General features: G+C 36.0%; 2 protein-coding genes across 2 annotated transcripts in view; one reads left to right on the top strand and one right to left on the bottom strand.

The window, feature by feature from the left end:
• Positions 1-24,947, top strand: part of LOC136798057 (cilia and flagella-associated protein 47-like) — a 96,815-nt gene that overhangs the window by 2,753 nt on the left and 69,115 nt on the right. Inside the window, exons 2-11 of the mRNA XM_067054641.1 lie at positions 6,939-7,093; positions 7,453-7,666; positions 8,103-8,149; positions 8,690-8,921; positions 9,733-10,000; positions 10,287-10,902; positions 11,396-11,548; positions 12,051-12,166; positions 12,666-12,751; positions 15,365-15,461. Coding sequence (XP_066910742.1) covers positions 6,939-7,093; positions 7,453-7,666; positions 8,103-8,149; positions 8,690-8,921; positions 9,733-10,000; positions 10,287-10,902; positions 11,396-11,548; positions 12,051-12,166; positions 12,666-12,751; positions 15,365-15,461 — 1,984 coding nt within the window. The remainder of the gene's footprint in view (positions 1-6,938; positions 7,094-7,452; positions 7,667-8,102; positions 8,150-8,689; positions 8,922-9,732; positions 10,001-10,286; positions 10,903-11,395; positions 11,549-12,050; positions 12,167-12,665; positions 12,752-15,364; positions 15,462-24,947) is intronic.
• LOC136798058 (uncharacterized) lies at positions 16,974-22,864 on the bottom strand. Its single transcript, XM_067054642.1, has 7 exons — positions 22,495-22,864; positions 21,009-21,248; positions 20,606-20,734; positions 19,732-20,050; positions 19,009-19,163; positions 17,531-17,725; positions 16,974-17,333 (listed from the first exon to the last, which is right to left on the bottom strand). The coding sequence occupies exons 1-7, from the start codon at positions 22,862-22,864 to the stop codon at positions 17,053-17,055; spliced, it is 1,689 nt and encodes a 562-aa protein (XP_066910743.1). The 3' UTR covers positions 16,974-17,052.

Raw genomic sequence — 24,947 nt, 5'->3', positions numbered from 1 at the left:
TTTCACTTTCCAGGGGTGTCGACTCCTAATTTCCAGGGGACAGTTTGTTATCCAAAATTTCCAGGGGGGTTAGTGAAAAAAGTTCATCCATACCCCTGTACAATTTTTTCTTGGAATAGCCCATTATCGTGCAAGTAACGAGTAAGCTAAGGCGGTCGTCGAAAAATTGTTCTATTCGCGTCACCCGCCCGCATCATATTTTCTGCTGATTTTCCGATTTTTTGACCGCCCGTCCGCCCGCATGCATTTTTAACACCAGTTGCGACGCAAACAGAGCATTTTTTCGATGACCGCCTAATTGGCGATTTTTTGCGTTTCCAGGCAAAATTGCAAGGTCTGGAAATTGATTTTTGGGGGGTCTTCAAATTAAAAAAAGACCTACATCACATGATAGAGCTCTTTAAACAGGGTTGCTCGAATCCCTCAAAACCTTGGTTAGAAAAAGCTATACCTGTTTACTTTTTTCTTGCCAGGTTCAACAAGAAGCCATCAACCAACAAAATTAATACTGACATCAAAAAATTCACACGATCTTTCCACTAATAAACACTTCTAAATTATCTGCCATTATGAAGATGTTCGGAAATTAATTACAATCGGAATTCCTCTGGGAGTTAGCGAGTCGGGAAATGTAAAGTTACGTAATAGGTGATACATAATTTTTCTGGGGGTTAAACGTATAAATAAAACTGAAATGGTTTGTTTTTTTCTTCATTATATATTTAAGTTTCCATTATCAAAATTCTAGAAATTCTAGTTTGTAGACCATATTAGAAAATGGTTATATATTTCGCAAAATAAGCACTTACAAAAGCTATTACTTACTAAGCGTCTTCTGTGGGCGTGATATCAGGCAGAGACAAAACGCCCTCATCGTAAGATTCTCCGGTCGTCTTATTGTTTGTTCCTTTTGTCGAGTCTGTTGGCCCTATTGTTCATGCTAAATCCATACAAGATAACGTCAATGTTTGGCGGCATACCTGAAAATAAAAACAAAAAGATTATCATATTAGTTTTGCATGAATTATGCTTATTTTATTACCTTATACGTCATCATAAAATTATACAAAACGAAAGCGAATCTAGGCCGCCCGCCTAGAGCGCGGGCCCTAATATTTTTTCTCTCGCGGTCTTCAGGGGGAAACGAAAGTTTTCGATATTCTTTGAAGGAAGAATTTTTCTTCCCTCAAGCTAAAAAGGTTACGGGTTTTGGGCAATCGAGGCAAAAATCAGTAAAAAGCTGGTGTTTTCCAAAATCTGAGAATCGTGATAAGATCCTCACTGTTAAACTGAGCAAAAAAAGTGTATTACACCAAAGTCCCAACTTCTCTAGATCAAAATTTATTGGCCTATTTGTGGTAAAAAACTGATGGAAAACAGGGAATTTCCCCACAATCTGCATTAATTTATGCAAAATTAAACACCTTTTTGACCACAAATAGGCCCATAACTTTTGATCTAGAGAAGTTGGGACTTTGGTGCAATACACTTTTTTGCTCAGTTTGAAAAGCTCTATCATGTGATATAGGTCTTTGTTTAATTTGAAGATCCCCCAAAAATCATGAATTTCCAGGCCTTGCAATTTTGCCTGGAAACGCAAAAAATCGCCAATTACTCGTAACTTGCACGATAATATCGTGGAAACTTTTTGATTTTGGAATCTACATATACTAATTCGTGAGTTTCCACCAAAAGAAGTTAGTTCTAAGATGTGTGTCAAGAAAATTGTTTTCTAGCCACTTTTTTCAATCTCAGCAACAGGACTACCAGGCGTAGTTAATCGATATAATCGATAATCTTGAGTAATCGATAAACAATCTATAAGTAATCGATGGATTAGATATCGATTAACCGATAGAATCAATAGGTAATCGATACTGAAGATTTTTTCAAAGCTCGATTATTTATCGATCAATTTTGTCATCGATTGTTTATATATATTGATTTATAGATCGAATTATACTTCGATTAGATTAAGTATCGATTAAAGATCGATCGGCTATCGATCACAGCTTTTGATCAATTACATATCGATCAAAAATTGATTAATCATCAATCAAATAGTTAGTCGTAAATCGATCAACTATAGATTCATGATCGATTATTTATCAGATTTTAGGGAGTGGTACTTTAATTGGATTAACTTTTGCCTTCGGGAGATTAAATTTCTCGATTTCTCGAACTTTTGCCATTTTCGCGAAATTAAAAGCAACATTTTTTGCTGATCTCGATTGGGATGTACTTTTGAATTGAATCCAATCCCCTGGTAGGGCCTAGAAAAGCTACTACACTCATTTTTTTTATAAGCATACGGTAAATTTCGGCTGAAGCATTCTCAAACCCTCTGAAAGGCTGGAACAAAAAAAAAGTTAAAAAAAAAACAAGTTACCATTTTATTTAGAGAAAGGGCGTTATTGAATGGTTTGCCTTTTTGGAGAAGCATTATTAATTTGAAAGCAGGCGTTTATTCAAAGTAATAAGATCGGTATGAGATTTGGCGATTTCCAGAAATTTTCTTTACTTCATTAAATACCTTATCTTGGCCCTTTTTACGCCAGACCTTATTAGCGTTATTTTTGGGCTCGTTGGTGGAATAAGGGCCGGAGTAAAAAGGGCCGGTAATGTAGTCAATAGTCGGTCACGATTGATATATAATCGATAACGATACGTGATCGAAGATTAGTAAATAATTGATAACTAATCAATGTACGAACGATAAGTAATCAATGATTGTTAACAATCGATACATGATTGATAAGTAATCGATAGGTTGTATGTAGTCGATATGTGATCGATAAGTAATCGATAGCTTGGAAATAATCGATCGCTGATCAATACTCAAGATTTTTTGAAGGTCTGATTACCTATCGATTCTATCTGTTAATCGATATCTAATCCATCGATTACTTATCGATTATTTATCGATAACTCAAGATTATTAATTATATCGATTAACTACGCCTGGGTTTGCGCGTGTCTGATGGGGGTGGGGGTTGTATCTGTTGTGTTCTTGCGAAGTATAGCTAAGATGACGATTTTCTTCCCGTAGTTTTAATCTAATTAATCAGTGTTATTTTTTTTTGTTCATATATCTGTTCATTTGTTATGCGGCGAAGAAGAGCTAGAGAAAAAAGCTATACTCTACGTTAAAAGCACAATTTGTTTTTTCCAGATTTTTTCCCGCTTCTCTGGGCGCATCGGAATCTATCTATATTTTTAAGTACCGTAACTTGGTCTAATGTCGACATCCCTCCTCTAATTTCGACACACTTTTTATCAGCTGAAATTTATAGAAAGGTTGAAACTGTTTTTCTTGGCTTAATGGTCACAGAGGAATAATCTTTTTTCAATCAGTGATTCAAGCTTTCATATTATTCCTTTCTCTAAAGAAGGGTATCGGAATTAAACGAGGTATGTCAATATTAGACCAACTTATGGTAACATCAGGCCCGAAGGCCCATTCTTGCTACATATATAAATACTATGGTAGTCATATAAAAACCTTTATTACATGATTGAACTATAAAAACAAATAAAAGAAAGCCTGACACATGCGTTTGGTTTGGGAACGCGAAACACAAACGCGAACTACCCATGACTAAACTTTTCAATATATCTCCAGAACTAACGGATTTTTTGAAATTCTGTTAAAAGTTCCAAGTTCCTGAATAGTTTTACTATCTTTTGTGAAAAAATCATACTAATCGTCAGTCAAATACTCGTTCATCTATTTAATATTGAAGGCAAAAATTTGCGAAGAAAAATAAACCTTGAGCACAAAAAATACTTTTTTAAACACTTTTTTCCACCGAAAAACAAATAACTTTTATAGACTTACCTTCCCCAAACATTGAAGAAGCCTCTACTAATTAAAGTAAATGAGGTAAGATAAGATAAAACCTTAAAATCAACCAGAATTTACAACATTTCGTCCAAAGCAAAAGACGTGCTTTTCTCGCCGCTATCTTGTTTTAGAATGAGAATATTTTCAGTTCCAATTCACACGGTCTTTTTTTCATCCAATCAGATCGGGCGATTTCACTTTCGCTTTCTCTAGTCAAATAAGACTGCGGGATTTGAGTCATGTGACATCTCTATTGAAAAACCCGCGCTGATTAAAATAGAAATACAGGGGTCACACTACTGGCTACAGGAAACAATTAAGGTCAATATTTTTGGTTTTTCTGAAGGACAAAAGGTATATATAGGAAGCTTTACTGAAGGAGGGATAAGGCTGGGACTATCTATTTGAAAGATATGGACAAAAAAATACACTTTTTTAGGTGATAATTAAGATTTTACTTAGAAACTTTAATTCTCTTACCCCCGTCTCGCCCCCCCCCTGATATGAGCAGCAGAACCATGTTGGCCACCCCTACTGAAATTTTCAGATCAAAACAAACAAGGAATTAATTCCTTCGATTTTTGCATTTTGCCATTAAATTACCCTACGCAAACGCACGTGCTGAGAGGATGTTGAGAATTTTTAAGGCAGTTAGTCACACTAGCGTCCCGCGAAAATGCATTCAAAGATTAATGCTGCGAAAGCGCTATATTGTTTACTTGACTCGCAAGCAAACAAATGTGCCGCAAAACTTCTAAAGGGATTCATGAAAAAATAACCTGGTGCTTTTAATGAAATTAACATTTTAAAAAACTATGAGAAATTGCCTAAAATTTGAGCCATAGATGAAAAGATTTGAGCCAAGCCAACCTTGAAAACTAATTTGAAGATCAACTTCCCAAGAAAAAGATCTATGGGCGAGACAGAACCTACCTAGATCCACGCACCGCCGAGCAGGCCTCAAACAGGCTAGCTCTAAAGCTGTAAAACAGCATCTAATAACATGAAAACCAGAATATGATTCTGCAATGGGAATCAAAACTATAAATTGCACTTACAAACATCAATATATCAGATCTAACAAAATTAATAACGGCACGGTCATCATTGACAATAAAACAAAATATTTTCTGTCAAGAGTCTTGTAAACATTCCAACATCAAAATGATCTACTTGCTTCAGTATACTTCAGTTTGATTTTATGATATTCATCTGTCCAGCTCATTGAGCCCAACAAGTGTAATTTGATCGAAAAAAGTATTTGATTCAGCCAATCTTGTTTGTCGTGACGTAGTGTGAGGTTCGTTGGGTATAGAGCACAGATATTTATCGAGTCGTTTCTTGAATGAATCTTTTGAACAGCCAGTGATATTTTTCGTATGTCAGAGGGAATACTGTTGAAGAGTTTTGGACCCTGTACTGCTAAGCTCTCACAAATAAATTTGCGAAAGCTACCTCGTTCGATTGTTCGTAGTTGGCATTTTCGACCATGACTGCTTGTAGTTGAAGACAAGACACCACCTTTTACAGTGCCGTCTTCTTCAGTGTGGCTGAAATTTGGTACTATACCCTCTAGTATCGACCAAATATAAATAATTCTGTCACAGCTGAGTCTACCATTTTTAACACAGGCCGAGGATTGAGCCGAGAACGCTCGCAGAACGCCCAGAACTCTTGCGCGGGTGAAAAATTTAATCTGTCGATCATTTTCCCAAGCGAATATACGCAAAGCGATTCTAGCTTTACAATGGCGCCGCCGATCATCAGTGGATAGTATTCAATTATCATTATCATTTTATTTTCATTTCTAGAACTTTTGCAAAAAAAAAAGAAAAATAGAAAAGTTGTATTTTTTACTGCTCTATTCTCATACTGAATTTGAAAGATCTTCTATGTGGCGTTTTTTTTTGCAAACTGCAAAAAACTGATTTTGTCCCGCTTTTGTGGGACTTCAGCTTAAAAAGTGCTGGCGTGCAGCATAGGGTACAAAGTCCAAATATGTGTTTCCCGTAATTTTTGTATGAAGAGTTAGGTCTATACTGTCAAACACTGACACATTTACATGTGCGGAATTATTTTTAATTTAGCGTACAAACAAGGCCTTAAAAATCAAAGCGCTGTCTCGGGAATGGAATGACAAATTTGGTTGGTTGATATTCTGGCTGTTGCACGTTCGCAATCGGTCATTTAGTCTCATTTTAAGTTTTCAAGTTTTAATTAAAATTGTCTTGGGAACTTGAACTTAATTCAGGTAACTCTCATCCTTGTTGTTACAGTTACATCCTGTAGATGACTTATGTTGTTTTTTTTGAAAGCTTGATTTCCTAGTGTGACTAACTGTAAGGTATGTGTAAAGTTAGGTAATCTGACGAAAATTGTGGCTTTCAAACTGAAAATCTTAGATTGAGATTAGTGATAAAATTGAGATTGAAAAATCATTGGAAAGTCATAGATTGAAATAATCAAATGAACGAATGCACTTGGGACGTGGGCATGAATAACTTGTGTTTCTGTCATTTTCCACTCCAAAAAGCTGGCAATACTTCATAACACCATTGGTTGCATTTACTGATTTTCTCTGGAAACTTTCCAATTGGTGAACGTTAAAGACTGCTGGATCCATACTGTAGTAGCATACACAACGATGGAATACTTCTCCCTTGTTTTGTTTGTTTTTGTGACCTTGCTTAGTCTCACTTTAAAAAGACCAACAAATACAGATACGTGTCATTCATGTAATTGTTAAAAAAGTAACATCTAATCAAATGTAAGTTAAGCCCAACCAACAGGATTTTATGACATCTAACTTTTAAATCAAATTTCCGGTTTTGTCTGAGATCTCTAAAGATAAGAAAAAACCTTATCCTTAGAGTGACGAATTGAAGAAAATATATTTAAAAAATGACCTTCTTTGGAGATAAAGGAAAATTACACAGCAGAGAACAATAGCTGTAGAATCAGGGATTGAAAAAAAAAGATTTTCCTCTAGTTGTCACATTCATTTTCAACATTTGCAGCAAAGTCCAATATATGCGTTTTCCATTTTGTTGTTTGAAGATTTAGAGCTAATGTGTTTACCTCTCTTTTTCCTTAGAATTTTTGCATCGAATGTAAAGAAGATGAGAAGTTTCTTGCGCCTGGCCTGGAATTATCCGCAATTGTTGAATATTACAATGAAGAAACAATAGACTGTGAAGACAACCTTGTGTTCAAGATTGATGAACATTTTGTTGAAGTTCCCTTACTTTCGTAAGTCTACTCTCAGATAAGTAAAAAAACAACTTTTGATACTTTTGCCTTTTCTTTTCAAAATAACTATTTTTAGAAATCACTGAAAAAATTTGAGGTCTGAAGAAAAAATCTGGTAGTGACCATTGTACTAACTTGGAAGCATTGCACCCCAACTCAATTGTACCCAATTGTAAAGGTACTATCTGGCTCTGTCACCAACAGTTTAACAAGAAAAGAGTCAGAACCAGATTTTTTGGCTTCCATCGCATTTGCTATACCTGGTATATTGTGCCTTTAAAATCAATATTATTAGTTTATGAATTTTGAAATCACATTATATTTTTACTTTAACACATTATTCTTGATCTCTCATTCAGATATGCACCGAAATCAATATTAACAATCAATGGATCATGTGACCTAGGTACCATTGTGGCAGATGGTAAAGTGTACACCAGAGATGTGGCCATCTTGAATCATGGTATCAAGTTTGGAGATTTCAAAATTGAGATTGATGAGGAGGCTGAATTACCTTTCAAAGTGATGCCACTGGAAGGTTCAATACAACCAGGATATTCACAACCTATACGTGTAAGATGTTGTTTTGTGTCTATGGGACTTTTATAACTTAAAAACTTGCAAAAACTGATCTTACTAACATGTGTTTGTCTTGTTTTGGTTCAGGTTATAACATTTTTGATTGTTTTATCTACAAAATGTTACAAATGTCTAAAATAACTTGAAATCTGCTTTGAATTGAAAATAATAATAATATTGAAAATAAGGAATATGGAAATAAGGAAACAATAAGACCTATACTATTATGGTAGTTTTTTTTATATCTGTATGTTTTCAATTTTTTTTTCAAGATTTTCAAGCATACTAAGATTTAAAACTGATTTAGTCTGGTTTGTTTGAAGCACAGAACATTACAGATTTTATGCACCATATGCGGAACCAATTGATTAAAATTGCTCATAATATATAATGTAGATATATTCTCTTCATTTTTTTGTTATTTATTTAGTTCGAGTTTGTTAGCAAAAATGTGGAAGAGATCGACGTTAAACTCAGGTAAAGATTTAACCCGATTTAGGTATTTTTAAGTAATGGAATTTTTCCGAAGAGATTTCTGCATACTTATTAAGCATGATTGATCCTTGGTGTCAGAGGGTACAATCCATCGTGTGGTCGAATAATGGTATTGGTGATGATAATGAAATAATACACCTTTCCTGTAATTCAAACCTCTCAGAAATGGCCCGGGAAAATGTGCGCGCCATCGTTGTGTATAAAATTGTTTGGGAGGTAAACGAATGCGTTTTTGCCTATTCCCCTTGGGGTTAGGGAAAGTGGGTTTTCAACTTCTAACTTTTGATAGCGATCTTTTTTTGGCAAAAGATTTTCAGGGTGGTATAATATCATGAATAGAAAGAACATACTAAAATTTGAGAGGATTTTGTTCAACATATCTTGAGAAAAGCTTAAAATACACAACACAAAAGGCAGGTAAAAGTGGGTTTGTTTTCCTCCAGTGTGACCATACGGCGGAGAGCAACAAAATAATGCTTTGCGAATTACGGGAAAGGAGTATTATACATTTTCTATTCATAGGGTATTGCTGGATAATGAAGTGACTGATTATCTCCACTTCAAAGCCAACGTGGTATCCAGGAAACTTCAGATTCAGCTTAAAGAGAAAGAAGGTCGCCCTGTGGACCGCGTTGACTTTGGATGCACATATTATGGTAGTGATGTGGTGAAGGGGTACACATTGTACAATGAGTCACCTGTACCTATCAGTTTTGTTGGTGTCTTTGAAGAAGATGCAGAGGGAGAGGAAAAGGTTTGTGTATTTTTTAATATCAATAGTGATTTCAATTTTAGTGTTGTTACTTTGTTGACTTCCCTAGGTATTGACGAATTAGACTTGTTAAATGTATTAAGGAAATTTCATTCTCCTGTTAAAGTACATTAAAGGAAGAAAGTTTGGCGGGAATTTAATTTGGCAGATGGCCGAAAAAGTTTTTTCAGAGGGAATTTAAAATTTGGCGGTTAACTTGAAAAATTAAATTTGGCGTGAATTTAATTTGGTGGACGAAGGACATTTTTTGTCCAAAAAACGCCATTAAAAAAGGAAAAACCTGTTTTAAAGCCTGAAATAGTGAAATAGCACACATTTGGGGGGGGACAAATAGAGCAACTTAAATTTAGCGGGAATTTAATTTGGTGGACGATTGGCAAATCCGCCAAAATTTCTTCCTTTAATGTATCACTTTTAGGAAAATATCTTGAAATCTTTCTGGGATTGAATGAAATATAAAATTTTTTTCAAAATTTTAATCCTTGCTTGTATCGTTGGGGCCGAAAAGTTTTTTCACTCATTTAATTATCGGAGGAAAAGAGCACGTAGCTAAATCTGAATGCCACAATACCTTGTCAAAGATTCATTTTGATCGAGTCTAATAGGTGGCTTTTCCCACAATTACATTTCAAATAACTTTTTCATCAAAGTAAGTTTAGATTTATCGACCGATTGATATTCACGTAAGTTTATTCGTGGCGTGGATCACGAGATATTATGTTAGGTACGTTTCGAGAAATTCTTATCAAGGTGGAAGATGTTTTCCCACTATTTGTGTTTTACATCTTTCTAGGCAGTAGATGTGACTCAAACGGTCATGAACTTGTGCGCATCAAAAGAGCGGCTCGATTCGCCCACTCCTGAGGCTTTGGTAGTTGAAATGGTCCCTAATGAGGGTACACTGAAACCATTTGAGGAGTGCCAAGTGTTTTTCAAATTCTCACCCAAATTCTCCAAATCGAAGACAGGATGGAAGAAGGATGAGAAGTTAGCACCGAGAAGAGATTACGCTATGTTTCTACATATCAAGGCTGTCGGGATTGTCAACAAAGCCAATGAAGGTAAACTGTCATACTTGAATTCTCTCTCTGTAAAGTTTTTCCGGAAAAAGTTAAACAGAATTTATATCCACATAAGTTATTGAGCTGTCTCTAATGTCTAAAAAATGGTGTTCAAAGTTTCCATAATAATTGTCACAGTTTTCGCCATCAGTAATGAATTCGAGTTGGTAAAAATCTGTATATTTTCAATAATGTATTCGAATTCGAATCTGTACATTCTGTTGTGAATCAAAAAATTTAAGAAACGGAATATCAGGTTATTTTATGATTTCATTGTAATTTTCAGATCTTGACATCGAGTTAGCTTTACTTGGAACAGCTCTGCCAGTGGCTATCTCTATCTTACCGTCACTGTTCTTGGAATTTGACGATTGCCCTATTGGACAACAAAAGAAAAGTATTATGCACATACGAAATGATTCTGCAGATGTTCCTATATGTTTTGCTGTTCGAAAGATTGCTCATTTTCATTGCTCTCCACCCTACGGATTCGTCACTGCTGATGATATGCTTGACCTCATCTTCTCTTTCCAGCCACGGCAAAGCGGAACCTTCAACAATCAAATGATTTTAGACATCATCGGACAAACGTGTGATATACGCACGTCAGGGAAACCTGTTTATCGTAAGATCGTCTTGGAGAGTCGCACTTTGATTGTGAGTGGGTTCAGCTCTGTCAATCATTTGTCAACCTCGGCTAAATTGAAACCTCAAGTTGAACCTTCATTTGTCCATGATGAGACGTCGCTACAAGTGTTCACTTCACAGCAAACTGCTTTCGACAGTGATTTTCGTCTGCAACCCTCTAAAACGGATTTTCTTAGCAATGAAAATATCCGTGTGGCACACCCAGATGATCGAGCGTGTAGTATTCGACCTTACAACTCCAACGACATGGTTAGGTAAGAGATGGCAATTTGTTGTACAGTAAAATCTCTTTAACTCGAACCTCTATAACTCGAATGTTTCCTTAACTTAAACAAAATTTCTCGTCCTTTTTCAGTTAACAATGCCTTATAATAATACCTTACTCCATAACTCGAAATTTTCTTAACTCGATCAAGTTTGTGTTCCCCGTGTGTGTTAGAGTTACGGAAACTCATTACAAATTCCAGTTTTCAAAGCTTATGGTTGATATCATTCTTTTCAGATTTTTAAATTAAATTTATTTTCTGTTTTCTCAAAAATCTCAGAAAGTTATGATTTAAAATAGATTGAAGTGCCAATAGTTGACAATTGGAATGCATTTTCTCTAGAATCTAGTTATAAGTAGTATAAAAAACGTTGGTTATTGTTTCATGTTTATCTAGTAGCCCTATCCATAATTCATTGCATCCGTCGCACGAATAATCTATTCGTGTTTAAAATAATTGGAATAAGTGCTTTAACTTTTAGGACACGTTTCACGAAGCTGGAGCGATACACGTACCACGATCCAGATTATTCTCACACGCCAGATGCCCGTGACTCACAAAAGAAACACAAAGAGAAATACAACTCATACATCAATACAAAAGCACAAGAATTGAGGCTAAAGAAATCTGCAAAGTAAACACCACTTCCGTATCAATTTTAATTGTATCCATGATGCACCATTACAATGTCTTCTGACATTACATCACGGACCCAACAGCTGAATGATTGTAAGTGACATAAAATCAGTCAATACGTCACTTTCAACCTACCAGCTGTTGGGTCCGTGGAAGACATTGCAATGGTGCATATCATGAATAATCTCTTTAATTATATCTAAAGGCTTGCTCAGGCAAAGAATTTTGAAACTTTGAAATGTGCACTGTAATTATGAAAAGAGATATGAATATGTTGATTTTCGTGTCTTCGACGCGCTTAGTCTACCAGTCAAACGCGGGCACTCAATGTCGGTCGTCAGGCCGTCTGACCCCTATTACAGGCCTTAGAACACATCACAATCACTCATTTTGCTATAAGTGGATTCATTTCTTGTTAAAGAGAATCGCTATTAGATCTAAACTTCGATGGTCTCTCTGGTTTTATTTATTGTTTCTTTGAATTAATTCTTTCTTTGAAGGGATTTCGACAAATACGAAAACAATGTAGAACTTGGGATGAGACCAGCTCAAGGACTGAGAAAACCCAAACTTAAGCTAAGTGATATTGGTAAAGAGATGAAGCAAATCAAGAGAGGTTAGTATTTATGAATTAGTTGTGTTGTGTTATTCGAGATAAATCAAAGGAGACAGTATAAAGCAAAGTTAACTAACTGCCAACATCACTGTCCACTTTGCTGGACGACGGTAAAAACACCAAAAAACCATCGTCTGTAGCAAAGGCGATATAGAGATGTACATCAATTATCGACTTTGTTTTGCGTTGACTACGCTTACAGTCTCCCTCGATTCTGCACACATTCATTTCTTGAGAGTTTAAGGGCGGTCACGCGCTTGACTCCTCACCTGAAGCTTGTGGATTCAAGCCTTAGAAATGTAGGTAATTACAAGATCACCTCTTGTCTTGTGTCACTTATTGCCATACAACATACATATGTATATGTTTGTGTACAATAAAAATATTATTGATAGATGTTGTTAAACGAAGATCAATTTGCATATTAACGACCCCCATTTTCATCAGACCCGAACATACCTGGTACAAAGCGTCTAATTCATTTAAATTTTTTTTTCAGAACGTGAGGAAAAAATGGCGAGGAAATCGAATCTTTTGAGTTCAAAAGCCATCGATGACAATCGAAGCAAATCTTCCAAGAAAAAGGTACTACCCGCATGATCGAAAGGAATTTTGACTTATCAAATAAAACTTTTTTAAATCAACAAGAAAACCTCGTACAAAAAATGACAAAAATATCGCTGATGACCAAAAACTACAAAGTAAAAAAATTACAAATAAACCAGCTGCGCTGGAAGCTCCGGCTTAAGAAATTAAAAGATGTGAAAGATGAGTTTGTTGAGTTAGTTGTGTTAGAACGTTGCCCACAAACCTGCACAAACTACTAATCAGAACAGATCAGAAAGCAAAGTAATAATTCTATTGCAGAGCGAGTATGAAAAATGATCTTAACGAATGTAAATAAACCAGCTAAAAGATTAGCTCTTCTAAGTGATTACAAATGCACTTTCTTGCCTAAAGAACCAACAACACCCCCCCCCACTCATCCTCGACTAAAAAGTTCAAAATTGGATCTAAAGGAGATAAACATTTAGGAGTCAATATTTCCCAGTTCTTATAAATTTATTTATTTCTAAACTTGCCAATAGTGAAGCCATGATGCGCCGTTGATTTGATTGTCCGGATAACATTTTGGAGAGATTATTTTTTCTGTTGGGATAATACTTGGAGGAGAGTAGGATAAACCAATAAAATGGTACAATAGTGTGTATGTAATAAATAGTGGTATATTTGGAAAAAACCTGTTTCGGGTTTGAAAAATCTTCAAAAGGAACGGTCGTCCCAGCTAATGAAATTACGACAAAGTCCAAAAAATATCATTTTCAGTTATAACACTGTGAAAATTTCTCCGATCTTGTTAAAATTTACACAGGAATTGTGTTTTAGTATCCTTTACTGAATTCTCATATTGCTATGTTTGTAAAAAAGCTGTGTCGGGTTTGAAAAATCAAAAGGAACGGTCGCCAGCCGCGATGAAATTACGACAAAGTCCAAAAACAATCATTGGAACATTGTGAAATTTCTCCAATCTTGTTCAAATTTACACAGGAATTGTGTTTTAGTATCCTTTACTGAATTCCCATAGTGATATGTTTGTAAAAAATCTGTGTCCGTTTGAAAAATCAAAAGGAACGGTCGCCAGCCGCGATGAAATTACGACAAAGTCCAAAAACGATCATTTTCAGCCATAACACTGTGAAAATTTCTCCAATCTTGTTCAAATTTACACAGGAATTGTGTTTTAGTATCCTTTACTGAATTCTCATAGTGATATCTTTGTAAAAAATCTGTGTCGGGTTTGAAAAATCAAAAGGAACGGTCGCCAGCCGCTATGAAATTAACATTACGTTACACAAAGTCCAAAAATTATCATTTTCAGCCATAACACTGTGAAGATTTCTCCAATCTTGCTCAAATTTAGACAGGAATTGTGTTTTAGTATCCTTTATTGAATTCTCATAGTGATATGTTTGTAAAAAATCTGTGTCAGGTTTGAAAAATCAAAAGGAACGGTCGCCAGTCAACAATGACGAATACAAAACAGGATCATTTTCAGCCACACACATAACACCATAAAAATTACTAAGATCGTTTTTCAAATTTGCACTGTAATGTTGTAATTTTTGTATTCTCTTTTGAATTCCAATGGCTGTGTGTTTGAAAGTTTCATTCCAAGTTACAGAGTTTTATGGTTTTGTGCGTCTAGAAGAGAAGTTAGCCATATGCAAGATTTAAGCACTCGATCAGCTGACGATTCATGGCCAAAATTTCTCCAAAGTTTTTCCACATTGTTAGAGAACCAGTATGCATCAAATTTCTCATAAATCATGTCCAAAACATCATGAATAATGATGAAAATGATCAATTTTTCACTGAGATTTGCCCATTCGCTACACAGTCAGCTAGCCCACTTTCGGCAGCCATCTTTTTCTAAATAGTTTCGGCGAATCAAATCACAATATTATCGGAATCCAGATAATCCGTTTTTATTAAATCGGAATAGATCATCGGATTAGATAAACAAACAAAAAATGTCTTGACCGTCGGACGAGAGAGAATTTAAGGCTCCTAGGCCGGAGCAATAATTCAGTGTATATTTAATATCAACTCATAAAATGTAGTCAAGTTTAGGACTTGTAGATGTGATCAATAATCTTGAAAATTCTTGTTTTAAATACGCAAGAGCGTATGTTTCATTTAGAAATTTTGGTCTGTTCTGATTGGGGCTTCGTAAACCAATCAGCTAGAAATAATGATGTGTTCTGACGAGACAGGGGTATGCTCAAGGTTATCTGACGTGTTCTTGTTGTCTAAGTAATCCTAGAAAGCTTCAGAACACATTATTCAAGGAGACAGGGGTGTAACAAAGAAAATATTGATGTAATCTTGTTGCCTAGTAACACAGGTTATTTTCAGAACACATCTCTTGTGGAAAAAAATATCTTACAAGTTTATCTTGCCACAAATTTTTTTCTAGATTTCAGAAAACATCCAGCGAAATAATCCAACAATAAGTTTTAGGGAGACAAAAGTTGCAGTAAAGGTTTCCTAGAAATCAGAACACATCATTTGTATAAAAAGAAGTAGGTTATAACGTGTGGTTCCCTAGAAAAAAAGAACACATATTTCTAAAAAATGCTTCGCCGACTGCTTTTGAAAATATTTTAGATATTCCCAATTTGTTTTAATCATCCTCAGATTGTGGATGGATTAAAGGCGGTACCGTCAACACCAGCCGAGAAGAAAGATTGTAGCAAAGTCCTGTCACCTCAAGAACTCTTTCAAATCAATTTTGGTGAGTGTCTTTTTAAATTTTATTTGTTTTTTTTACGTTACTAGCGACTTTATGTATTTGCACTTTTGAGGACGGTAGAGTGACTGAAACGATTTGGAATAACCCACAGTTCTGACCCGCAAAATTGAGGACGGTAAAAATACTGATTTACCGTCGTCCTCGGCTGGTTAGGATCCTGTCAAATTAGAACCTTACCGTCTCCGTCGCTGAAAAACACACATACATAAACTGGGCACTATTCAGGATGTGTATCATTGCAATGTGTTCTAACATTACATCATGGACCCAACAGCTGATTGGTTGCAAGTGACGTATTGACTGATTTTACGTCACTTACAACCGATCAGCTGTTGGGTCCGTGATTTAATGTCAGCAGAGATTGCAGTGGTGCATATCATGAATATGGCATCAATGACAAGTGAAAAGCAAACATCACATCGACTACAGTGCTTCAAAAAAGAAATGCGTATTTACAAAAAGAATCAAGTATTTAAAAAAAAAGTCCATTCACTTTAAGCGTGAACTAATCATTGGTTTTTCGGCTCCAAAGAACTTTCTTCTAGAGGCTGTAACCTTTGATGCAAGAACATTTCGGAAAAATTACTATGAAGCCTAAATCATGAATTATCAACCTAGAAGAGAGAAGATAAGAGAAGAGAAGCTAACCCTTTGATATCATCGGACCGGGACCTAGTGTTAAAGTGTTCTGGACTATCTTTTCAACGGTTTATGCTTAGGATTGAAGTATTCGTTAAATAGTGGCAAGCAAAACAAAGATTAGTGCAAATTTAAATCGAATGGACTTCAAAAATACACGTTATTTTATAAGGAACCTTAACTTTGCTCCGAGCCTGGAGTTTCAGCCTCAAAGTTCCTTATCAAGCATGTAACTTCTGTAAGAATGTAACTTCGTAAGCATGTAACTTCTGTATAAGTATATAAGTATATAAGTATAGCGACCGTAGTACAGTGGTAGAGCATCCGGCTACGGTTCGCAAGGTTGTGGGTTCAACCCCCAGCCGGGTCATACCAAAGATTCCCAAAATGGTACTTGATGCTTCTCTGCTTGATGCTCAGCAACTAAGAGAAGGATCAAGGGTAAGTGGAGAAATCCAGGGAGAAAGAGTGGCGCCCTCCCCTACCTTCGGGTAGATAGCTATCGAAAGAGGAGCCTTCGGGTCGCCTCCGACTGCGGTCGCAGACTTACTTACTTACTTATAAGTATATTTTCTCTTTTTGACACATTGAAAGGCATTTCAGCAATATTTTTTCATCTTTTTGTTTAGGTTATTGTAAATGTGTGCAAGTTCAAGTTGAACTCCTTGACTTGATGTCTTATTCTCAGCCTAAGCAGTTCCTTAACATTTCTTTATTTTTTGGACCATTTTCAGCCTCAAGTTCCTTATAAACGTGTGCCTTATAATATAAAAAAATGTGCATCTCTTAGAATCCCACCTACGCGTAAATCACCAGATGTCTTTGTTTTACGTGAACTTTGTAATTGTTCTGACTTTTTCTTTAGCTATATTCAGTAGCATTGCCGCATTCTCCTTCGTTCGTTAAACTTCTCATCAGAGACCCCCTCTCCACTTTAAGGTGTTGTTGTGAAGTTGAGATTTTTGATGTAAGCTTTTGCTGCATAATGCCATGGGTCTCCTTGATAGACCTTTACATTTTGAAAAGTTTGAGGGTTGTTATTTCTAATGCGTGAAATTTCTGTTCCATTGATTGTCGTAATGACGTAATAGATACCTTCAATGCTGGTCTGTTTGATATGGATGTTGGTGTAGCCTGTCGTTGGCAATTCCATCTCTCCTGTACGATAGTTCAGATTGTTTCCGATAGCTGTAAATATGGCCAGTTTAAGTGTACCTGGATGGTGATAAGAATATCATTCATAATCGGAACCAGAATATCTCAATTTGCATCATTTGAAGGTTGGGTACAGTGGGCAGATCCGATATTCTTAGAAATTTTACTTTTTAAAACCTCTAAGTAAGGACTTTGATCGGCCTATTTAGAGAAAAAAGAAGGGATTAAAAAAGGTTAAAAAAAAAAGAAAAATATACCTGGGTTAAACCAAAGAGCTGGAATTCGATCACCAAGATTGACATGATTGTTGCCAATGGTCGCATGAAGCACGCTAGTATATTGTGCTGGTGACGTTATACCGAAGGGTTTGATATCGAAAGAGACTTCATACAGGGGGTAGTACGTGGTGAATTCGCGAATAATGTTCCCTGGGGTTATCGGTTCATCTTTCACTGTAAGAAATGATCATATCGATGGACGGTACAAATGAAGTTTACTCATGATTCAACTACAGTTGACTGTCGCCAATTCGAACTTCTAATTATTCGAATCTTTCCATAATATTCGAGATAATTTTAAGTCCCGTAAAAGGGTAAAATAGCGAGATTATGTATCTGGAATTCTCTACGGCTACGGTTGAAGTGGCGAGGGTAATGGCGAGTGAAAGCAAGTTCGATATTTGACGTACGGCATTATGTCGACTTTGCTTCTACGGTGTTTTGGTGTTTTTCCCGTACAAAGCAAAGTAGACAACGTCATGTCGCCTTTGGTGACGACCCGTACGGGCAGCCCCGCAACCGTAGCCGTAGAATATATCTGATACATAATCTCGCTAATGTTACAGGGTAAAATGTTACAGGATAAAATGATATCTTTATTTTAAATATTTCTGTTATTTAAACTAACAAGACTTCCCGGTCGAATATGATTTAGCGAGAGTTTACTGTACAAGTTTACGAGACACAAAAGAGCTGATATTTTCTACTAAAAGTGTTCAGGGTTTTTTCGTTTTTTTTTAAGAATGCAGAGATAGTGGCGAGTCACACCAAATGTTCACTAACGATAGATCCCCCATGCCCCTTCATGCGCCGAAAATATTTTACCTAATCTAGGAAAATATATAGTGGTTTAAAATCTAAACTTGAATCAATTGTTTTATGCGTAGACTGTTAATAGATAGATAGACTGGAGTCGTTTATAATGCATGTAATACTAATAATAAACACAAATAATGATACGGGATTTAGTTTGTATAAACGACTGGAAGAATCCGGTGTTCCAGCCTTATAGATACCGGGCCTAGCTACGCAGAAACTTGCGTAGCGAGAAAACAATTTATTAAGCAACAACAAACTCTCAAAATAAAATCAACTCAAATGAAACATTTTTAACACACAAATCCACACACATTTTATTTTCAAGAATTTTTTTTGAGCAGGAAAAAATTTTAATTGCGATATTGACACTTTTTTTTTGTTTGGAGTTAGTGCACAAAGGTTTCTAGACGACTAAAATTTACTTTTTTGCTTTATTTCTAATATGTCTGAATTAGTCGTCTAGCTTGCTAGACTAATAGATAGAGAAAAATGAAGGAAATTTTTGTCGGCTGCTTTTCTATGATTTTCATCCGATCAAGTGCTTCTCACCATTTTCGGATATTTCTCTTTTTATTTTGGACAAGAAATACATTTTTTTAATGTTTGAACTATAAGCTAAATCATTAACCACATTTTACCTGGATAGAGAAAATTGAGAGAGACTTGTACCCTGTCTTGATCTCCAGGTCGTATCATTTCCACAACTAGCCAATCACTGCCAACCCCTTCATAATGTAGGACCTCCATGTAGTACATCTTGTCAGCTTCCAAGTATTTTGATCCACTGTGTGCCCTATCAAATGATAATTGATTGCATGGCAAGAGATTAAACGCTTTTCTTAGCGAAAAAAATCCGTCATCCAAATTTCATAAATTATGCCATAAATATTTTTTCATCGTCATCAGAAGTGTGGTGGGAAAAATTTGTTGGGTTCGTTCATGGCGATCAAGCGAGTGCTTCACTAAAACCGTCATTGCAAATTTAACAAAAATTATTTTTCAAATATATTGGACTGTAAACAAGGAGTATTTGCGAAGGTCTACAAGATCATAAAAAAACGGCTTTTTCCCGCCTCGCGTTGGGCTTATGATAAATCTTCCTTGAAAACGAAAAGTAAACTTACGAAGTTTAGTTACTACACGGGAAGTGTATAGTGCATTGAAAAATTGATGTGAGCTAACAGTAGCATAGACAAGGGGGGGGGGCGCAAAATTTGTGTAGGAGAGCAGATTTTTATGATACAACAATTATCTTTTTATATCATAAATAGATGATTACAGTGTCATAAAAATCTGCTCTCCTACACAAATTTTGCGCCCCTCCTGTCTACGCTACTGAGCTAACTACGTTTGTTACTTACCCCGAAAAAGTACCATCAGAAGCTTGAAATTGAGCCACCAGTTTCTTACTCTCCATCGTTTCATCATCTCCAATAAACAGCATGGCCCAATCATCACCTCTCAACCAAAAGGAATGAGTACCAGTGACGTCAGGCGAAAACAAAGTGATCATTCTAACGAAGTAAAGATCTTGATCCGTACTCGGATAACAATCGAAACTATCTAGTCGAGTAATACGCGCTGGGATTTGTCTTTCCATGTGAAGCCTGGCTGTCGATTCAAAGCTGGTAAAGCTGGACATGGATTTTGACCAAAACTCATATTTGACAGGGATTGAATCTGTAGTAAATTGTCAATTGAAAAACATAAAATCATCATGAAAAAATCTACAATTACTATTTCCTTAATCTGAGTTTGGAAATGTTAATAGTAGAACCTCCCTTGCAAGGGACCGAGATTTATCAAAACGAGGCAAGCCAAATTTTTTGGGTATCTTAGAGTCATTAAAGTGATTAAAATTAGGCCAAGTAACTTGTTAAAGCTATAAATGGACTCCGAATGAGTACCTAACCTAGTGCGGTTCGGACGTTTGTAATATATGAATGGTTTACAGATAAAAACTGCACGACTCGCTGATCTCTAACTACTTGACTGGATCGGGCTACCCGTATAGCGTCTCCAGATTTAGAACTGACTAGTCCGTCATCTTGTTTTCAATTCTGGTCGTCAACAGCACAATTCGAATGTTTTGAAATTCGGGCGTTCGAAAATCTAAGGTAAATTGGAAAACAATATCGCGGACTAGTCGACTTCAAAACTAGACACACTTCCACGGGAAGTCTGTGAGTAGTTAGTCCATCTAGTGTGTAAAAGAATGGGATATAATGTGTTTACCTCTTTCAATAAAGACCTTTCCTTGATCTTGGCTGATGTCCTCATTACCTGACGCGTGGACGGAAACATTTTGTCCCAATCTGTTATTTCTTGGGTACATAGCTAGGAGATGAAAACTCATATAACCTACTGAAATAAAAAAAAAGTTATGTATAGAAATGTAATGTAATGTCAAGTTTTATTCTGGTTTGTTCTAGTTTGGTTTATTTCTGTTCTACTTCTAACTACACACCTTTTTCAAAAATAGGAACCAGTAAATTTGTTTTTATGTTTTCGTGCTGAAAAATATCCTTATTTTATTTATCTTATCTTATCAATTTTAAAAGGGGCTTAAAGTCAGTAATTTATTTAACTAATCTTAAAATATTTTCTTGGGGTTGATAAAAAAATTAAATTTACTTACGTTGCGTTACCCTCCATCTGTTTGGATTATAAGTTTGTAGAAGTGGATTTCCAACTGCAACAACGTATGTGTTCCTAGGCTCAACAACAAGACCAGAACAGTAATGTACCAGAACACCGGTGAATCGATCAAAGTCAAAATATGCTCCAACACCTTTACAAGCTGCGCGGTTGATCTCTTTGTACAGGAGGCTGTGTTCTGATGTCGATGTGAACGAAGGATTACATTGGTCTTCGCTTTCTTTAAAAATAAATTCAAATATGAATAAATGGGTCTTGGAATTAAATAGTTCACTGTTTATCGTCTCTCTCCTATAGACCAATTTTAGCAAAATCCAGTAGGCACTATCTTCAAGCAAACCTCAAGCAAGCGGCCTGTTCCTAACTGACACAAAATTTCACCCACGAAACAAAAACAAACTAAAAACTATGCGCAGGTTCAAACGGGAAATATTTGAAGACTTTGAGCTATTACTAAATCATCCTGTACATATTCTTTCTACCATTTCGTAGATAAATGGCTGATCGTGGGTGAAAATGACGCCACACGGAGTCGGTCTATTGGCCGCCCTCCAATAAGCACCGCAATATTCTGTTTTTGTTCCAATCAGAAGTTAACTTGATCCCATTAATTTTATTTTCACGTACCCTATGAAATGAGATATTCGCACACCCATTATTTTTTTAAAACCTTTAAATTTAACCTTGGGAGAATTGACACAATTGTGTAGCGGTTATCAACCTTGACTTCCACGTGCATGGCTGGAACCCCGCCCCCAGCCCCCCTCCTGGCCTGAGAGGGGGGCTAAAAGGTCGAGCAGCAATTGGTACCTGATTTAGCCTGTAGCTAGGGGAGACTAACCATGTTAGGGGTAACCTAATTTTTTTCAGATGGACCTGGGGGCTAGATTCTATGTTTGGTGATTTTTTTCTGAACTCTTTCATCATAAACTTCACTATGGAATGTCTTCTGTCTAAAAAAGAGTGTTTCTGAGAAAACTGTGTGTGCGCTGAGCTATTCCTAAAAATTTGTGCAATAGCATATTGTTTTCTAAAGATTTGTGCAATAGCACGTCTTCACTATAGATGTAAACAGTGCGCGTGAAAAAAGTTTTTCAACATCAATTCCTGAGAGTACTACATTGGCTTAGGGGTCACCAAAAATATTTAGCAACCAGGGTTTACCTAAATCTTAGGGGTCACCTGAATTCTTAGGGGCACCTAAAACCTGCTGCCAAGCCATTGTGTAGGGGTTCGATTCCCACTCGCCCGGGTAAGCCCGTGCGATTGGGTTCTCTGATGAGGAGATGAGTTGAGTTGAGGATGAGAGAGTATGAGGAGATATACCCGGCACTGTGATGTGGTAGCAAATACATGTCAGATTCGACCGTCTCAGGATACAGTCCTCACTAGTCGTTCTAGTGTAATTACCGTACATCAGAGGTTCTGTATTTAGTGATCTTAGCTGTGATTAAAAATACACTTACCTATTGTTATGCAATAGTTTTTATCGCTGCTCAAAATGCGCACGATGCTTGTTCGCCCAGTATCAAAATGTTGCCAACCTGATCTTGCTTCATAATCTTTCCCCATATTGATATCATAATTCACTAGTTGACAACGTTTACCAGTCATATTATAATTGATGGAAATACAAGGTGTTGTGGCCACGCATCTATCGAAACAGACCTCTAAAGAGTCTGACTGGAACTCGTAAAAGTGTGGCTTTGTCGGTACTTTATCAATGTGTCGTAAAATGAACTTGGCGAAACGTTGATCGTCGAGTCGAATAATGTTATGAGTGTACACCAAACAAATACAAGTAAACCGGAAAATATTCTCAAAACTTAACATCATTATTTTACAGAGCTACTTTGTCTATGTATTCTCTGTCTAAAAGAAGTAAAATTCTGAGTTGTTTTATCCAAAATCTGAAAAATGTCCTTTCATAAATGATTTAACGTTCTTGTAAACAATTTCTTACCGCACTGTCAAATACTCCTTCAAGAATCGGAATGTTTATCGAGTCATGCACGACCATTGCATTCATCTAAAGGTACATTTTTCTAGATTCATTTTGACGTGTTCCATTAAACGGACGAACCTTTTTAAGGCAAATAAAGATTCTTAAGAAATATATGGATACCCCCTGGAAAATAGCAAAGTTTGCAAAAGAACCCTTAAAAAAATTCTTTACATACCTTAAAAGTAAGGGTGGGCCGAACAAAAATCAGTCTTTTACACCCTAGAAATTTTAGAATAAGCTTTTACCTCCTGGAAAAATAAAAATATACTCCGTTATACCCCCTGAAAATTCTTCTCCGATTAACCGATCATCCCTCAAAAATAATGAAAATGAAATTCGTGATCCTTATTTATTACTTGTATACACAATTTTAACTTGGTACTGCCGTAGTCCTTTTTTTCAAGATAATTTCAGCCTCAAAGTTCTTTATCAAGTTACACATTTACTGTTTAGGTCCTTGTAAGTGTGTGAAAGTTCAAGTTTAACCCTTCCTTAACTTGTATTCTTATTCTCAGTTCCTTAACAATTTCGAATTTTTGGGACTATTTTCCTCCTCTAAGTGCCTAATAAAAAACGTATCTTATACGCTTTGTCGATACACTATACACTATATTCTTGAATCATGCGAACTTCAAAATGCTCTCCATCCCTCGATCGAGGGACATTTTGAGCAAAATTACATAAGTTGTGGGAATTTACAAGCTAAAACGAGCTAAATGGCATTGTAAACAATAAAAATAAATTTATGTGTTTGGATGTATGCAAAATTAGGAACGCCAATAACGTTGTCAAACATATTTGAGAAAGCTCTCAATATAAATTGGTTTAACTATTGGGCTTTTCCAGAAATAGTCCGTGCCCCCCCCCCCTGTTGAGGATATCGGATAATGACGATTTTTGTTCAAAATTGGATATCCAGGGGGTTAAATATCTACAAGGGAGCGGATCCCTGGTAAAGTGTCTTTTTAAGTAAAAAATACGATATCCAGGGGTAAGCATCTTTATAAGAGAGGATATCCAGGTGGTTAAGCATATTTTTAAGAGTGGATATCAGGGGGTCTTTACTAATAAAGTAGGATATCCAGGGGGTTCAATACTTCGAAAAATCAATATCCTCAACAGTGGGGGTAAAACAATTTCTGGAAAAGCCCATTTTCCTTCTTCCGATTTGGTTACTTTCTTTATTTTCTTCCGATTTGAAACTTTCTTCGTAGACGATGCTATCGTCTGTATAATATGTTATTATGATATAACATAAATATATATTATAAAACGTAATATGTTTCGCGGCGGATAGAGTCTGTGTTTACGGACGATATCAATTTGGTGCTTTTCTTGATTTTATCTTTGCCCTTACCGACCTTGGAGAAGGGTCGGTGATTTTTGCGGAAAATCCCTGCAGATTTATAGACGAACTTGGTAGAGAAAACCAAAACAACACGGGAAGGATGCAAGTAGGAAGTGAACTTTATCCAAAAAATGGTTGTTTTCTTTTAGCAAGATGGTTCTGGGTCTGGTGATAAAGAATGTTCTTGTATGATAATTTGGAGGCTGAAGACCTTACATAAACGCATTTGCTGTTTCTTTAGCTTTTTTGATAATATTAGTTAGAAGGGATTATTATTTCCTCAAGGCCCACAAAGAAATTCTAACTTTTATTTTTTGGAAATTTTATTCAACTTGATGCCTGACACCTGAAGCTTGAAGTAGCATCTAAAGGTAAGGTTTACATTCACTGGATTTTGTAGTTTCTTTTATGGTAGCAGGAATCAGTGTCAGTTGAGACTGAAATATTGACTTTTTCCAGTTCTGTCAAGTGATGATTTTGTGCACGCCAAAAATCTTCAATCTCTTTAAAGTTTCTTCTCAAAAAGAAGGCCTAAATTTTAATAGATTTTACTTCCTGTTTATTTT

Source organism: Clytia hemisphaerica, unplaced genomic scaffold (genome assembly GCF_902728285.1).
Source record: "Clytia hemisphaerica strain Z4C2 unplaced genomic scaffold, Clytia hemisphaerica genome assembly, whole genome shotgun sequence".
In the NCBI taxonomy this organism is placed as follows: domain Eukaryota; kingdom Metazoa; phylum Cnidaria; class Hydrozoa; order Leptothecata; family Clytiidae; genus Clytia; species Clytia hemisphaerica.
The sequence above is the reverse complement of the archived record's forward strand: the minus strand, read 5'-3'. Positions and strand labels throughout refer to the sequence as shown.

What these genes read in the sequence shown, in the direction of transcription:
- LOC136798058 (XM_067054642.1), bottom strand. Translation starts at nt 22,864, where the DNA reads ATGATGTTAAGTTTTGAGAATATTTTCCGGTTTACTTGTATTTGTTTG. An exon ending in AAAGGTCTTTATTGAAAGAG is followed by an intron (nt 20,051 to 20,605) that starts GTAAACACATTA and finishes AATTTACTACAG; the next exon opens with ATTCAATCCCTGTCAAATAT. An exon ending in AGCTCTTTGGTTTAACCCAG is followed by an intron (nt 17,334 to 17,530) that starts GTATATTTTTCT and finishes ATCACCATCCAG; the next exon opens with GTACACTTAAACTGGCCATA.